The 18,024-nt window shown below is 42.9% G+C and overlaps 2 protein-coding genes across 5 annotated transcripts in view; one reads left to right on the top strand and one right to left on the bottom strand.

The window, feature by feature from the left end:
* Positions 1-10,408, top strand: part of LOC142101373 (protein FAM163B-like) — a 134,134-nt gene extending 123,726 nt beyond the window's left edge. For all 4 annotated transcript variants that reach the window (XM_075185832.1, XM_075185833.1, XM_075185830.1 and 1 more), the window contains 2 exons: positions 4,194-4,309; positions 7,319-10,408. In XM_075185832.1, coding sequence (XP_075041933.1) covers positions 4,217-4,309; positions 7,319-7,702 — 477 coding nt within the window. In that variant the 5' untranslated portion in view covers positions 4,194-4,216 and the 3' untranslated portion in view covers positions 7,703-10,408. The remainder of the gene's footprint in view (positions 1-4,193; positions 4,310-7,318) is intronic.
* A 4,894-nt stretch (positions 10,409-15,302) lies between these two features.
* The window catches only part of LOC142101909 (ADAMTS-like protein 2), a 58,327-nt gene continuing 55,605 nt past the window's right edge, over positions 15,303-18,024 (bottom strand). Inside the window, exons 17-20 of the mRNA XM_075186341.1 lie at positions 17,791-17,961; positions 17,170-17,346; positions 16,390-16,534; positions 15,303-15,589 (exon numbers count right to left, since the gene is read on the bottom strand). Of these exons, the coding sequence (XP_075042442.1) occupies positions 15,471-15,589; positions 16,390-16,534; positions 17,170-17,346; positions 17,791-17,961 (612 nt within the window). The 3' untranslated portion in view covers positions 15,303-15,470. The remainder of the gene's footprint in view (positions 15,590-16,389; positions 16,535-17,169; positions 17,347-17,790; positions 17,962-18,024) is intronic.

The raw sequence follows: 18,024 nt of genomic DNA, 5'->3' as shown, positions 1-18,024 counted from the left end.
GGGCAGCACGGTATACAAAAACATACTAGTAGGTGAATTGGCTGCTATCAAAATTGACCCTAGTCTCACTCTGTTTTGTGTGTATGTGTGTGTGTATATATATATATATATATATATATATATATATATATATATATATATATATATATATATATATATATATATATATATCTACTATATATATATAATCTACTATATAAATGCCTAGTGGCGTGTGTGAAAAAAAAAAAAACAAGCTGCAGCACCACCTGCTGGGCAGAGTTATACACTGACCTATTTATTTCTTGAAGGTGAAGTGACAGTTGGGAGTGGTTGGTGGTTGCCGGGGGTGACAGTGGGGAGTTTTTAACACCTTAAGTAGCTTGATGAAGATGAAGGATGAGGTGATGGAGAAAAATGAGGTGGTGACATGTGGACAAAAAAGGGCGCTTGCGTCGGGAAGCAACGCCTGGGCTAGGCCTAAATGCATGACAAGAACCTTTTTAACACCTTAAGTAGCTTGATTTGACTAGAATGCATGAGTATCATGCACGGGTTAACATATATATATATATATATATATATATATATATAATATATATGTGTGTAAACGCACGCACATACTTTCAAAGCCTAATTATTAAAAACTAATTTAGAACAAATAGTAAGAATCAGAATATACCCTATAAATCTATACGGTGCACCTCATTGATATTGGAGGGATAATAATTTTCAGGGACAAACTTTAGACCTCAGGACAGTTTCTGGAGAGTTGTCCAAGTTAACAAAAACAATAGGGGAGGTGTATCAGCTTATTACAGAATGAAGTTACCCATGTACCACACGACGGACCAGAATGGTCACCTAGCACTGGTCTTGGTTCTTTGTAGTCCCTACAAAGAGAGGCTGTATATAATCAGCATACCGGTTGCTGGAGCATCACAAGTCCATCCTCTGGGACCTTCTAGGAAGCACAGTGGCAGGTAGGGGGCTATAGTGCAGTCTCCTACTGGGACTGAAAGAGGGTTCTCTGTGACCGCATCTTAGGCAGATGAGGGTATCGGTACATCCTCAATGGGTGTGAGAATGAACCAGAAGTTTGTCATCTTCACCGGTGGGTCAACCAATTTCTGCATTTCTCGAATAAACAGGGTCACAGCTTATTCCTGTGTAGTACCCTCAGCCATCCATCTCCCATGTTCGGGCACCACCTCGTACACCGGCCCAATGCTCACTCAACTTGTCGCCTGGTCTTTCCATCTGTACCAGCACCCTGTGTCCCACACCGAGAGGTCTTGCTGTGGCTGGCGCCAAACCATTGTGCACACGTGACCTCTTCTGTTTCTTAACCACATCGTGACTTACCCCTAATCGCTGTCGCTGCTCTTCCACCCAGCTGGCTAGATTCCATTCTTCTTCATATTGCAGGGGAGTGAGTGGCAGGTCTTGTATCTCCCTTCCCGGGTGGTCAAACAGTAAAAGTACAGAGTGTACCCGGTGATGTGGTGTAGGTGGTTGTTATAAATGAACACCACTCCTTGATCAGACTCCAAGGTCGGCAAGATCTGCAACAACGTCGGGTTAAACCTCTTGCATGCTCCATTTCCTTGGGAATTGTATGGGATAGTCCGGGACTGTTTGATGCCATAAATGCGGCATAGCTCTTATCAAGCATCCTTGGAAGCAGACGCCTTAATCTGAATGTACGCGCTACGGCCACCCATTCCGTCTGGTGACCTGCTCCATGATGGCTTTGGCATTGGACTCCAGAGTCTGATCGCGTGTGGGCACTACCACACTGAACCTTGTGAACTGGTCTTTGTCAGCAGCCATCAATACGTCCTGGTGATTAGTGGGCGGGATAATACATCTATCATCAGACGATCCTGGGGTCGGCCAGAGAAAATGGTCCGCACGGGCACTTCTTGTTCCATTCCGGGCCAGCATTGTCTGCAAACCTCTTGTACCACGTCATGCAATCTAGGCATGAAGAATTTGCTCTGGAGCCAATGTGGTGTAGGTCTTGGTTACACAAAGATATATTTCTTGCGCGTGGGTATCCACAGCCAGCTGTTTTGCTACTCCTTCTGGGACCACGATTTACCACACTGGGCAGCACTCCTGCTCTAGAGATGCGCAACAGTACAATACTCCTTCCCGCACTACGAACTGGTCCCGATTGTGCAACAGTCTCAGGCCCACTAATGGCGGGTGATTCTGCTCACTCATAGAAGGCTACCGCCCCTCCAGCTTCCACTATCGGATTATCCAGATATGCGCATTCTTCTCTTGTTCCTGAGCCCATTCCAGGACAGTCTTTCTCACGGTTATGGCCTGTACCATGCAGACGGCCTCCTCTAGATGGGTATGAGGCATGGGTTTCACTCTGGTGAGATCTAGGATCTTGATCTCTTCCCATTCTTCATCCTCGCACCCATTGGGGCCTCCTCTGTGAAACGGGAAACTGCACTGGCATTTTCATTCTGCTTACCTGGAGGATATCAAATCTTGTACTGGTACTTGGCCAACCTCAACACCCACCATTGCTCCAAAGCTCCTAGATTGATTTGCAGTTCCCAGGTAGGCCAAGGGGTTGTTGCCGGTGACTGTTTCAAATGTCGCCCCCATGAGGTACAACGATTTCTGCCAACAGCTCAAGCATGAAAGAACTGTAATTATCTGGGTGCCGTTCGGACTACAGCAAGCTTCTGCTGGCATAGGCAATCACCTTCTCCTTATCGTCTTGTACTTGGACGAGGACAGCTCCCAATCTGCAGAGGCTTCCGTCGGTTTAGAGAATAACGATTTCTCAAAGTCTGCAAAAGCCAACCTTGGGGCCCTCACTAACTCTTCTTCAAGTTGGTTGAATGCTACATCCTCTGCAGTACCCGATGAGACCAACTGATTCTTTGCTCCCTCTGTGGCTCCTCTGAGTAGTTTGTGCAGTGGTCCAGCTATGGTGGTAAAATTCTTGATGAAATATCCATAGTAGCCCACTAGTCCAAGGAAAGCCTGCAACTCTGATTGTGGTGGTAGTTTTCCAGTCTTGTATGACAGTTCCCTTGCCTGCTGTAGGCCTAACTCATTTCCCCGAACACGATGTGGCCTAAGCACTCTACGATGGACTTCAGGAGATACTTCCACGGCTTCAGTTTCAGGCCAAACTCCTTTAGTCTCTGTAACACTAAATCCAGATACACCTGGTGTTCTTCCAGGCTCGGGGCAACACAATGATGTTGTTGAGGTAAATCAAGATGCCGTCAAAGTTAAGATACCCAAGCATCGTTCCATTAGCCGTTGGAAGGTTGCTGGTGCATTGGCAAAATCTGAAGTGGAGAAGTATCTAGTACGACGGAGGGCAGCCAGGGGCTCCTCGATGCACGGTAACAGGTACGCATCCCGTACCATGCAGTAGTTGAGGCCACAACAGTCCATGCAGAACTGCAATGTCCCATCCTTCTTGTGCATTAGAACGATGGGGCGGCCCACGAGTTCTTACTCTCTCTTCAAAGTCGTCTTTGTGTCGCTAGAAGGCCTGTTGCTTGCCACCTTCTGCTTTTGTGGTACAAAAGTGCAATAAAAAAATTGCCTAGTCTCCCAAAATGTCTGGAAGATTCTCAGATTTTGGGGTGATCTCCCAGGAGGCTAGACTACCCTTCTGGATCCTGCCCACTTCCCTAGGAAACTGAAAGGGGTCATGAATTGACTTGCTGCAAATTATGTGATCATGTTCCCGCTGCATGGTGAGGCGAATCGGGAGGTGGGGGCAGGAATGTCCCTTGGTCCTCTCCTCCAGGATCTCCAGAGGGGGTGTCTAAAGAGTAGACAAGTACACTATACAGTTTGTATAACACCTCTTATAAAGAGGGAGCACTGTCCTGACTTTCATGTGTCTGTTCACCGCAATTACATACGAGAGCGTGATTTCATGATACCAGTAACGCCGGAGCCGCAGCCTTTATAAATGTCCCAAAGCCAGATCACCATTAAATATGGGCACTGAACATCTCCTCCTTCATTTAGCAAAACCCTTTAAAAAATAAAACCTACTATTTAATTACTTATATGCTTTTTAGTTAAGGACCCTGGAATATTATAGGAGCAGACATACAACAAAACACTTTATAAACCTGATTTTTAGATGATTTCCATACACTAATTGGTCTTGTAAAATAACGTGTGTTCCCTAATAATAATGTCTACCTATCTCTTAGGTGGTTAATGGAGAGACGGTCGAATGACAGCCGGTACTGTGGTCATCACCGGTGGAATTTTAGCGACTGTTATCCTTCTGTGTATTATCGCAGTCCTCTGCTATTGCAGGCTACAGGTAAGATGGTGTCTTCACTGTGTTATATACTGTAAGGGTTACATTTTGTGATTAGTTTGTTTCTTGTTTCCTGTTTTGCCAGAATACAAATTCTTCAATAGCAAGTAAGTAATCTCTGCAGGGCTCAGGGAGCGGGTCCCCCATGGATTGAGATGATTCCGTAGAATACAGTAACTTACTTTCCGACTATGTAAAGTCCATTATTCTCTTTCAAATATAAACTCATTTTCACGATGGACTTTAAACATATATTGCTCTGTGACCCGTCATTTCTCTTTTATTCAAATGTTGTAAAAATTTGCTAATTAAGTCCTTGAAATATGGCTGGATAAGTTACACCTAATAAAAGGATCTCCACCAGTTTGTAGTAAATTATTGAATCATAAATGTGACCCTGTAACTTTACTAAATCCGTGGCTTTATCTCCTCTCTGTGCTTCTCTGTAATGCATTTGTATAATCTAGGAAAGTGCTTGTTTGCTTTTACCTATTGGATACGAGGTAGGAGCTGCTCTGTGAATATAATGTATATAACAGGGATCTGTAACATGTTCAAGATGCATAAGAATAAACCGTAATTGGATTTTATAAAAGCTTTGCCGTAAAGCATATTAGTTAGAAATATAAAGCATCACATTGAGGAAAAGAAGTTACGTCCAAACTAATACATAAGTCATCTGCAGGTAGTATATTAGCACAGTCATGGCCAAAAGTTTTGAGAATGACACAAATATTATTTTCACAAAATCTGCTGCCTCAGTTTTTACAATGGCAATTTGCATGTACTACAGAATGTCATGAAGAGTGATCAGATGAATTTTAATTAATTTCAAAGTCACTCTTTGCCATGACAATGAACTTTATCCCAACAACATTTCCACTGCATTTCAGCCCTGCCACAAAAGGACCAGCTGACATCAGGTCAGTGATTCTCTTGTTAACATAGGTGAGAGTGTTGATGAGGACAAGGCTGGAGATCATTCTGTCATGCTGACTGAGTTAGAATAACAGACTGGAAGCTTTAAAAGGAGGGTGGTGTTTGAAATCATTGTCCTTCCTCTGCTAACCATGGTTATCTGCAAGGAAACATGTGAAGTCTGTTACAAGCCGCAGCATGCCCAGCCGCCGCGACTCTCTCACAGGCATCCCGGCCATCGCTATGACGACCGGGACATCATTTCCGGGGCTCGTGCGCAATTACAGAACTAGAATGTGGGCTAGTGAGGAAGAAATGTATTAATTAGGCATAGGCTGGGGGCGGTTTCAGAGCTAGGCTCTGATTGGTCACGTAGTATTTAAGGCAGGGAGGGCTTAGCCTTCATGCCGGTTATAGCTTCCAGATTCCTGCTTGCTACCTGCTTCTGTGCTGTTGGTGTAAACCTTTTGGATTGTCTTTGCCGTGTATGACCCCTGCCTGTACCTTGGATTTGCCTCTTTGCCTGTGACCCCGACTCATCTCGTCTGTGCCTTGGACCTCGCTATATTGCTCGTGACCCTGACCTTTGGCGTGTTTCCCGACTATTCCTGCTTGCAAGTGACCCCTGACCTTGGATCTCGTTTGACCATCTGCTGCCATCTTCGCTGCTTCCTGGCCTGCCGCTACGGTTTAGTCTCACAAACTCGCACTACATCTGGGAGATAAGTCCTGGGGGCATCGGAGTACCGGTGAGCGTATAAAGCTCTATGGGAAAGGCGGCCGCTAAAGGTGAAGACCTCCGCCAACTAGTTCTGTGAGTTTGTGTACTGACTGTCAGCGTAACACAGTCATCAGTGCTTTGCACTAAAGGGCTTCACAGGCAAGGATATTGCTGCTAGTAAGATTGCACCTAGCTCAACCATTTATCAGATCATCAAGAACTTCAAGGAGAGAGGTTAAATAGTTGTGAAAAAGGCTTCAGGCCACCCAAAAACATCCAGCAAGTGCCAGGACAGTCTTCTAAAGTTGATTCAGGTGTGGGATCGGGCACCACCATTATAGAGCTTGCTTAGGAATGGCAGCAGGCAGGTGTGAGTGCATCTGCATGCACAGTGAGGCGAAGACTTTTGGAGGATGGCCTGATGTCAAGGTACAGGGATTGGACTGCTGAGGACTGGGGTAAAGACATTTTCTCTGATGAATCCCCTTTCATATTGTTTGAGGCATCTGGAAAAACACTTGTCCGAGAAGAAAAGGTGAGCGCTACCATCAGTTCTGTGTCATGCCAATAGTAAAGCATCCTTACTCCAGACCTTAATCCCATTGAGAACTTGTGGTCAATCCTCAAGAGGCGGATGGACCCACACATTCTGACAAACTTCAAGCATTGATTAGGTAAGAATGGGCGGCCAGTCAGTCAGTATGTGGCCCAGAAGTTGATTGACAGCTGCCAGGGCGAATTGCAGAGGTCTTCAAAAAGATGGGTCAACACTGCAAATATTGACTCTTTTCAAAAACTTAATTTAATTGTCAATAAAAGACTGACACTTATGAAATGCTTGTAATTATACTTCAGTATCCCATAGCAACAAAAAAGGTTGAAAAACAGTGAAGCAGCAAAGTTTGTGAAAACCAATACTTGTGTCATTCTCAGAACTTTTGGCCGATTGTATATTATGTATCCGTCTATGGAAGCATTGGACACCTAGATACATATTACACAGCAATAACTACAACACTGTAATTTATTATGTTTCAGCCAGGACTGTGACAAGGGAGCCTATAGCTGGTGATACAGATGTATAAATACTTGTTGTAACCCATCTAGAAACCGAAAACCTGGTTCTATTTTCAGTGTTAAATTACGATCTAAGTAACAATGACAGCAGACTGTTATACTGGAGCACAGAATTTTAATACAGTTTGATTTGTCTTTTAACCCAAGTTTAGGACAATTTCTAACTGTACATAAATACTCAGAATGCTCCATTTGTAATACTCATGGGGGGGGGGCATTTCTGCCTTGTTTAGGTTGCTGTAATACTGGCATCTGACAAGTAATGTTGTTGATTATGTTGTGTTTCCTCCTCTCAGTATTACTGCTGCAAGAAGGAGGACTCAGAAGAGGATGAAGAAGAGCCAGATTTTGCTGTCCATTCCCGCTTCCCACCGGTGCATTGTAACCGAAATGTAGTATTGGCCAATGGGCCCTCCATCTACGCTTCCCCGTACAACAAAAAGCATCCGCACTACAGAAGTGTGTGTCACGGCTGCTCCCACAATGAGCCGCCAGCGTTCCTCCTGCACCCGCCAGAAGAAATCCGGAATGGTGGAGAACGCATCACCTACAAGACGATCAGCCAGGAAGAGATCGAACTTCCCGTTAACCTGAGCAATTTGCAGGTGCTCAATCCCAACCGCCTGACCGCAATGAGAGAGACCTTTTCCCGCAGTCGCAGTATTAGCACGGATGTGTGACAACACTCATACGCAATACCTGGCATTGCTCAGTACCACTTCTTCTAAGCCTCTTGCTCTCACTTTTGTGAAACATCATCTGTCTGTTTCCTGTTTTTTTGCGGAAAAAATACACAAAACCCTTTTGGAAATGAATCCTAAAAAGCTTTTGTTTCCTCGTGTGACCGTATTGTGCAAACAAAAACAGTAACGCACAGTACAACTATCTCTGTTCCAAAGGCTTTTTGAGCCCGTGCATCACTCCCAATGTTAATTCACCTTTTAAATTAATAGCAAAGTGTTTTTAAACTATGAATGTATTTATACATTATGTACCAGATATAAATATATAATATGTCACTTTAATGTCAAGCAAAAAAGTAAAAACGAAAAAAAAAAAAACAACTGACAGGTTAAATCGGGATCTTCATGTGCCGGCAAATGACTAATAAGAGTTCTCTTTTTTTATTTCTAATCCTATAACTGTTAGAATGATCCGTATTGTACTGAAGACGGCATTTTTAGGTCTGAATTTGGGGCTTAGTATTAATCTAACTTTGTAATAGAAGAAAACAGATGTTTGTAGAAGTGACATGCAGCTACCAGGACAGTAATGGTGAATTTTATGCAACGGGTGGGAAGGAGAGGGGGACAAGGGGGACAAGGGCGATATGCGAAGTGCCAGACAGAATATAGCCCATAATCTGTACATGTGAAGGATGTAATCACGCAGCTCCCTGTCACATCCGAGAGTTCCAAAATGCAACTCTGGCTAAATATATTTATATACTGGGATGTTTTATATAATGTGGGGATGTGTTTATCTTCCAAAGTGGAACTATATATATATAAAATAATAAATTTCACGCCATAATACCATATTGAGGTTGTCAGAAAAATTTGAGGAGTGGCGGGATATTTTTTTATAAACTATGTACGGTATTTGTGCCGCTTGTAAGTGTATGGTACACATGGGGTTAAATCGGCATTCATTAAAACCTTTCTAACCAATTAATTGCCCGAGACAAAAAAAAAAAACACCTCGGCTGCTGCAGAACAGCTTGAGATGTGCTGCGATGATGGGACGAGTGAGGAAATTCCGCATCATCCACAGCAGGATTCCTCTTTTTCTGCGGCCGCTCATTTGCTGAACTGGCGCAGAGAATAGAGAGCGTACAGATCAGGCCTGGCTGCCATTATCTGCTTGCAAAGTGAATTTGTTTTGACAGCTTAAATGGTTTTGTGAAGAGTCAATGTTCTTTTATTTCTCATTCTCACTGAAACCTCAGAAGACTGTTTTATTCCTGAATTCTGCTCCCTGCTCTAAATTCCCGGCATTCAGTGAAACAAGATGAAAAGAAGATTTTACATTTTTGGACTTTTTACTTGTTAGTTGCAACATCTGAAAAATGGATCCTCTATCATCCAAGTTACATGCACAGCTCTGTTTCCACATATATTTGTCCTACCACCCAATACAATTATAATAAGTAGTGATTTAAATAATATGCACAAATACTCAATAATCTTCTAGACAAAGAAAGTAATGTAACCCATCACATGCTGAAGTCTGGGGATAGGAACGTACAGAGATCACATCCTGCTCGATGCTGGGTAATAACCTGATATATGTCCGTGAGCGCATCCTCTGTCTGAGACACGAAGGTTACGCTCAGAGTTTATTTCAGTACATGTACATATTTGGGATTGCCTGCGGCTGATTCACTGTATAGATCTCATGCTCAGCAGATTAGAGAGTCATCGGTCACAGGATTTATCGATGCAGCACATCACTTTATAACTTCTGCCGACTCTGCCCCAGACATGTAACTGGATTACAGCGGTAGCTGACTTGCCAGCTTCATCCATTATATAATAGTGTAGTACGAGAGGTACCATGACGCGTAGAGGTTTACTGGCGTCCGGAGGAGATTGTCAGAATTCTAGCATGACTTTATCCATTCTACAGTATTACGTGTTGGTGCCGTTTATATTCCCAGCTATGGGCGGTTATTCTCAGATTGATTTATAAAGTATAATTGATGCTCTGTTATGATATTGATTTTCAGTTTAACCTGAGTATTTGTAATACTTTGTTTGATGGTATGAAATTAGGCGATTGTGGCCCCAAACGTGTGAGATCTTATTGTATTTTCAAGCATAAAACTTCCAATCCTCATGAAATTGAGGAGACAAAAATCCAAGTAAAGTAAAGTGGAGAATAGGACCCTGGATTCCAGAAAAGGATTACTCTGCTAATATCTCCTATAACTATTCCTTTAAGTGCCAAGTATAGTATAAGCCATGTGTAAGTCTTCATTCTGCCCTATGGGGTAATATTTAGTGCCTCAGGAGGGTGAATTGTATGAAAAAGATGAATTGGAGAAACCAGAGACGCGCTAGAGAAGGCAGAACTTTTCTATATCCAGAAATATGTTTATTTACATGGAACAGTTTTCATTCCTCTATAGCGCAGTATTTATCCTTTCCCCTGAACTGTCCAACTTCACCACATACTGGTGGAGCAGAATGTATTGCTGTATAACACCCATGGTACAATATGTACTTTGCAATTATCTCAAATACACACAAACTATTCAAAACAAAACTAAATCACAGATGTCGCAGACTATCCACTCAACCTTTAGCCATAGCGCAGCATTGACTGAAATAAGTTCTGCTCCACCAGTACAACTGTTTATTGATACCTAGCCAAGCAATTTCATACTGCAGTACAATTGTTATACATGTAAAACAGTTTAATAGTTGTAGATTGGTGAAAGACTTGGCTGCCTTAATGTCTGCTTCTCATGTATGAATACCGCAGCTACAGCGTCAGTCACCAAGTCACAGAAGTGACAAACTTAGCAATAATATGGTACCTCAAAGAGTTTTTGAAAAGTATATTACAGTAATTTGTTATATGATCATCTACCATTTGCAAATTAATGAGAATTATTTTGGCACGACATTAATATTCTCTCAATCTACTAGGTAATTATTCCTGACAAGCCATGTTTTAATAATTTCCTTGTGCGAGCCCATCTGGTATGATTATTGAGTACATTTTCTCACCAACGCATGGTCTGGGAGATCTCTGAAATTCGGCACACATCATTCATTAACATATCAGCGGGTCTCAGTAGCAATATATTTGATTGGTGGTTATGAATACTGTGTTCCCAGTACTGAATAAATCATCTCTCTTATAAGCATCCAACAAGGGATTTGCAAGCCTGCAAATACCAGGATCTCAGTGGTACAGTGACTGACAACGATCACCAATGTGACAGAGCCTGCTGGCTGGAGTCCTCGCTATGGTTCATCCCAAGCGACCACGGAACTGATACAGCCTTTCATTCATATCAATAAAAGAAAAAATGGAAGTTGAGGTCGTGTTCAGGGTTTGTGACTGGCCCCAGTCTCACTGTTTGCTCAGGAAGTGATGTTTATATTCTGTACTATTGCGGACTGATCATTTGTGCAAACATTCTAAAATGTTTTGTGGCGTTTACAGTGGACACAGTCATTTTGTGTGCCGAACCAATATTCATGAAAATGCAACCTATCCAATCAGTAGTGTTGTCACTGGCTGCTAATGACTGGATAGGCTGCACTCTCAGTGATGTCACTGGTTCCTAGTGAATGGATAGGCTGCACTCTCAGTGATGTCACTGGTTCCTAGTGACTGGATAGGCTGCACTCTCAGTGATGTCACTGGTTCCTAGTGACTGGATAGGCTGCACTCTCAGTGATGTCACTGGTTCCTAGTGACTGGATAGGCTGCACTCTCAGTGATGTCACTGGTTCCTAGTGACTGGATAGGCTGCACACTCAGTGATGTCACTGGTTCCTAGTGACTGGATAGGCTGCACTCTCAGTGATGTCACTGGCTCCTAGTGACTGGATAGGCTGCATTCTCAGTGATGTCACTGGTTCCTAGTGACTGGATAGGCTGCACACTCAGTGATGTCACTGGTTCCTAGTGACTGGATAGGCTGCACTCTCAGTGATGTCACTGGCTCCTAGTGACTGGATAGGCTGCATTCTCAGTGATGTCACTGGTTCCTAGTGATTGGATAGGCTGCATTCTCAGTGATGTCACTGGTTCCTAGTGACTGGATAGGCTGCATTCTTTTGCATATTGATTGGTTCAACCTGAAAATATGACTGTCTACACTGTATGGGGGCAACTGGTGTAGTTTTTATATTTTTTCCCCCCGCCATCTACTTTGGAAAAGTGCTTTTGCTTTCAATCTCTGTATACTATATTAAATATTTATTTCAGCATATCTGCAAAACTTCATCTTTCACAACAATAAAAAACAAAACAAAAAACATATTGCACATTTGTTAATCTGTTGTTGGATATTTCAGGACTCACTAAGAAAAAGATGAATTGAAATAAAATTACTCTTTGGAAATTTTGTGGATTGTATTTATTTCATACTGTCTGCGGAGCGTTTTCTGTGTTGCCAGGTGATAGTGTTGGAATAACACACACACACACACACACACACACACACACACACACACACACACACACACACACACACACACACACACACACACACACACACACACACACACACACACACACACACACACACACACACACACACACACACACACACACACACACACACACACACACACACACACACACACACACACACACACACACTACAATAGTGCGTCCTTATCACCGAAAGAATAAAAGACAGAACCTTATAAATATCAATGTTTTATTACAATGTACAGAGACAATAGTTATATGTGTTTAAAGTGAGTTATTTCTAGGCATATATATTATAATAAGAGCTTGTGTCTGCAGAGATACAAAGTGAAGGTTTATCTCACTTCTAATAAATCCATGGAAAGCAGCAAAACGCTGGTCCTGGTCACATAGAAGATGGGACACAATACTCTTCTGCTCTTTCCTAGTTATGAAGTTGCGTTAGTCACTTAAATATTGTTAACAATTTTCCTTAAATACTAAACGGATCCATCTGATCATATAATCTTTAATTAAATAAATTGTGTGACTGTTTTTTGCAAGTTTACTTGAGACAATTTTACAGTTATCGAAGAGACTCAGAACTTTAATTAAAAACAAAGTTACATTTTGTTTTACGCCACTTATGAGAATACGCCCCATCTTGTTGGCACTTAATATGGAGTTCAAGTTTATTGAAAGATTAAGTAACTAATTGTTTGTAGTTGTCACAGTTAAATTATAGTTTAAAGTACAAATATATCCTTCATTTTGTAACATGCAAACACGCGGCTCTTACACAAGTTACAGTGGAATTATATGTATGTAGATGAGAGCGAGCTGTACAATATTAATGTTTCATAGTTGGTTTAAATAGACATTAACAGTATGTACAGGACCAAAGCTTATTCCGCACTGTACAACACCGAGGGCTCTGGGGTCCAGGATTGTCCACTCTCCATCACTATAAACAGCCCCTGACCAAAATGCTGCCACATACATGTGTCAGACAGCACTAATAGCTCAATGTAAACTGGAGCGGAGAGTAGCAGCTAGTAGATCCTTACACTGAACCTATTGTTGCAGCAATAAGGAGACTGTCGTTTCCACAACTCTCCCTCTGCAGGGTCTCAAATGGTGTAAATTAATATTACAACAATTTATGAAAATGAAGAAACCTAGAATCAGACCGGCACTGGGAGGGTGTAACCTTGTCATGTACCTGCTGCACACACAGCAGAGGGGTCACACGTAGGATAGAGCTTCCCCCATAGCCCTCAGGAACAGCTTGTACATCAACTATAGATTTCCAGCACTGATGAGTTCTAGATAGGTGCTGGGATATAAAGAGCCTCCTCTCTTATAATAAGATTATTATTCTGTACAGCTCATAGTAATTGTTATATGTATGGATACATCATTGTAAAAGTATACACCTTCATATTAACAATAACAATACAAGGAATGCGTTTACAGGTGACCTCTGGCTTATTGCTGGCCCTCATCCTCCATGATGCTTAGCTGTAATTCCGCAATTGCGCCAGAGGTCGCCCGTCCGTGGTCTCTGATAAAATTACACAGGATATATTACAAAATATATAAGGTGAAAAAGCAGCATTTATTTTCTTCAGCCTGAAAGTACATAAAACTCTGTTTATAGTTTAAACTAAAGCCCCTTAAATACTTGATGGCGTAGGTTATTTTTGTACCCAGACTTGGTGCTGGACATACTAAAGTGCAGTGTGAGACACATACGATACATGTACATCACAGTATGTTGTTATAGGAGACCTATACAGGCTGCAGGTCACTACCTGAACTGTTCATTAACCAAAGAGATACACTATATGGACAAAAGTATTCGGACACTTGACCATTACACAATGGTTACTGTAATGACATTGTATTCAAATACATATACTTTGATATGGAGTTGGTCCCCCTATTGCAGTGATAACAGCTTCCACTCTTCTTGGAAGGCTCCACAAGATGTTGGAGTGTTTCTGTGGGAATTTGTGCCCATTCATTCTGTAGAGCATTTATGGTCAGACACTGATGTTGGACGAGAAGACCTGGCTCGTAATCTCCGTTCCAGTTCATCCCAAATGTGTTGGATGGGGCTGAGGTCAGGGCTGTGTGCGGGCCAGTCAGGTTCTTCTACACCGAACTCATCAAACCATGTCTTTGTAGTCCTTGTTTTGTGCACTGGGGCACAGTCATGTTGGAATTGAAAAGGACCTTCCGTGATTTTACGTGGTCTTCGGTTCATGGCTGAGTTGCTGTTATTCCTAAACGCTTCCACTTTCTAATAATATCACTTACAGTTGACCGTGGAATATCCAGCAGGGATGAAATGTCACAAACCGTCTTATTACAAAGGTGGCATCTATCACAGTACCACACATCCTATCACAGTACAACGCTTGAAGTCACTGAGCTCTTCAGAATGACCCAGTTTGTATCACAAATGTTTGTAAATGGAGACTGCATGGCTGGTGCTGGATGTTATACACCTCTGGCAACGGGTCTGATTGTAACACCTCAATTCAATATTTAACAGGTGTGGCCAAATACTTTTGTCCATATAGTGTATATCCAATGTCTGGCCTGGGAACCCTGTCTGCAAATAACTAAGAAATGCAATTTGGGAAAGCATTAACAATGCATTCATTGTCCAATTATTTGTTAGGTTTATTAAATAAAATAGATGTAGGAATAATGAATCAGATACCATCTAATACTAATACTGTGATTAGGCCATTACAGAGAGGCAGTACGCGATAACGGACACTTTATTAGAAAGTTAGTAATACCATTAAGGTTACAACTTCTGTTAGTAGAAGTAGCTCCTAAACCGTCTGTACATGATGTCAGATATTATAGTTGGGCTGTGTTCATGGTGATTGTGTCTAGGTATTTACAGCAGGTGTAAGTTAGCCGATATAGCTGGACCTAGAAGAGACGTATTTCATCCACCACAGTGACTTCTGGGAATATTGATCATTAAGCCTCAGATATCTCTTTTTACATCAGGGGAAGGTAAGAGGCCAAATTATTTCAAAATCCTCAATTCACCAGCGACTGACTGAGGGCTGATAAATGGTCAGCTAACTGGATTATCCTCTAAGACGGCAACCTGACAATTCTAGCTGTAACTTCCAAGCAATGTAATGTAAAGCTGGTAACGTTGGTTACATACCATATAGTCACTGTAGCGAGAGATATACTGTCCCGGGGCTAAGTGGGACCTGCTGGCACTCTCTCTTTACCTATGTCCCGGCAGAGCCTCGGTACCTACGAGTGGGCAGAGCGGCAGGATCGGCAGCAGGCCTTGCTGTAGTACCAGTGGCTGCATAGATTCACTTTGATGGCCAATGCACAGTTCGTCCCAGCTTGGTCTTGGCAGCTGTCATCTGAGGGAAGAGAAGGAGAGGTTGTTACTCAGATAACGGATGGGAAGAGGCTCATACTACTATTACAGTGTAAGTCAGCGGCCCCGAGGGTGTCGCAGATACTACAATACAATGAGCTTGTACCCGGCACTAGGATGAGGGCGGATACAAGTACTAACCATCATCCATCATGGCGTTATCCCTACATGGTCACATAAGTCCATCTGAGCTTCACACAGCTTAAAGCAGGGATCTAATGTCATTGTAAAGCTCTGTAGAAATGATAACAATGACAGAACAGAGCGGCCAGCTACAGTCTGTGCAACCACACTTGTCGGACATCTGTAAGGTAAGTTTTGCTAGACAGAGTCAAGTGGTCTCAGCGCTGGACCTATCTGTGTGGAGTTTGCATCTTCTACCCATGTTATCGTGGGTTTCCTTCCAGACCCACAATTTAATTGTCTTCTGACTAAAATGAAGCCAGTGTGTGTATATGTGTGTGGTAGGTAATATAGACTGTAAGCTCCACCGGGCAAGGGATGGATGTGATTATACATTCTCTGTATAGCGTTGTGGAATATGATTGGCGCTACATAAAAACAATGTTTATTTTTGAGCTATTTAACCTTTTATCTAGCCCCTAGGGATATTATATGTCTATTCAGTCATTTAATTAAACAACAGCCATTATCATTAGATTTGGGGAGAGGGATGAGCTTGCTGGTTACTGGACCCTGATACTATAGTAAAGACATGGAGCAGGGGCAGCTGTAGAGACGTAATAGTTACCGGTGCCCTCTAGTGGCTGTGAGAGAACTCACCTGGTGGGTCAGTGGGACAAGGCTGCAAGTCACAGGTCTGTTTTCCGACCGGTTTCATCAACAGATCACAGCCGCGGACGATGTCTCTTCCCTGGAAGCACTTGACGTCCCTCATCCGGACTCCCACCCCGCAGGTCTTGCTGCACTTTAATGTCAGAGAGATCGGGGTCACTATGATGTTCTGAATTCAGGGCTCAGATGACAAGGTTGGGGTGTTTATAAGGGCAGCAGGTGTCTTATAGCGCAGTGCATCGCACCACCGCTTCATGTATGGCACAACTAGTTTGTAGCGTTTCACTAGATACAGCAAACCATAGCTGGAAACGTCTAACCCAGAGAATTTAAATGAAACCACTGACCCATTTAGCCACAGATTGCTTTAATAGATAATGGTCATGACAAGCCCCACCCCCACGGTGTCACTGTTCCCAGCTATGTGTATAAATACTGGAAAATAAAGATACACACAGTAGAATGAGAACACAAAGTACAGATAAACGTGGCACATTATATTTCTATTGTACATTTTCTCCCCAGTACATAATGTCTGCATTCAGGCTCTCTGTATGGGCCCTACATCCAGTGTACACAGATAAACAGACACTATATGGCCCATCTATCTACATACAGACAATATTCAGTTATTTGATACTTGTGGGCTGCTCTTCTTTGTTTTAAATAATATCACTAGATGACACTGGGGAAAAGACTTCTCTCTAACTTGATTAAGTCTTGACCAATAATAAGAAGCAAGAGGTTAAGGAGTCTTCTCAGTCCTACCTCAGACCAGGGGGTGGTATACCACTTGAAACATGGCCTCTCAAAGCAGGTGGTGTCCTCTGCAGGCTTCTTGGTGGGATCGCAGTCAGAGGGGCTGCGGGTTTTCACTTTCCCATTGGCTACTTCCAGGCACAGGATGAGGCGCTGCTTCGCTCCCCGGCCGCAGGTCGTGTTACACTGAGAGATGAGACGAGAAACCCATAGATTGTAAGCCTGCGAGCAGCCTTCTCACCTCTTTGTCTGTTTCACCAAGTTTGTTTATCAGTTTACTATGTTTGTCCCCAATTGTAAAGCGCTACGGAATATGTTGGCGCTATATAGATGATGATGATGATGATGGATCCAGCAAGGAAGTTATGACCAGCCCACCACTGAGGGCAGACATTACCCCACCAGGAGATTACTACCTCAGTGTGTGAAACCTTCCTTATGTTACATTAATGATGGGACCCACAAAAAATAATGATTGTGGCATGTACAAGATATGGAAAATGGATCATTAGGAGTTAATTCCTCTGTGGAGTATTACGCGTTGGTCATTTATTAAGACAATATGCTGTGATCCCTAGTGACCAATCACAAGGAGTGACTGCACATGTATACAACCAATTACCAGCTTACCCGCTCCCAGTCCTGGCTCAGCCACTGTGGGGGGCAGTTCTTCTCCCCGCAGGGGTGGATGGCTAGGGGCTTGGTCTCTAGGTTGCAGTGGGACTCCGGGACCACTCTGCCATCGCTGGTTTTGCAGTACACGTGTCTGATCATCTTCCCCTGGCCGCAGGATCCGCTGCACTGTAAGTAGTATAGGGGGGGAATCTTGTGTCACTCACTGATGAAGCACACACACTGATGATG

The sequence above is a fragment of the Mixophyes fleayi genome, chromosome 9 (assembly GCF_038048845.1).
Source record: "Mixophyes fleayi isolate aMixFle1 chromosome 9, aMixFle1.hap1, whole genome shotgun sequence".
Lineage (NCBI taxonomy): Eukaryota > Metazoa > Chordata > Amphibia > Anura > Limnodynastidae > Mixophyes > Mixophyes fleayi.
Note: the sequence above shows the minus strand (reverse complement) of the source record. Positions and strands in the feature narration are given on the sequence as shown.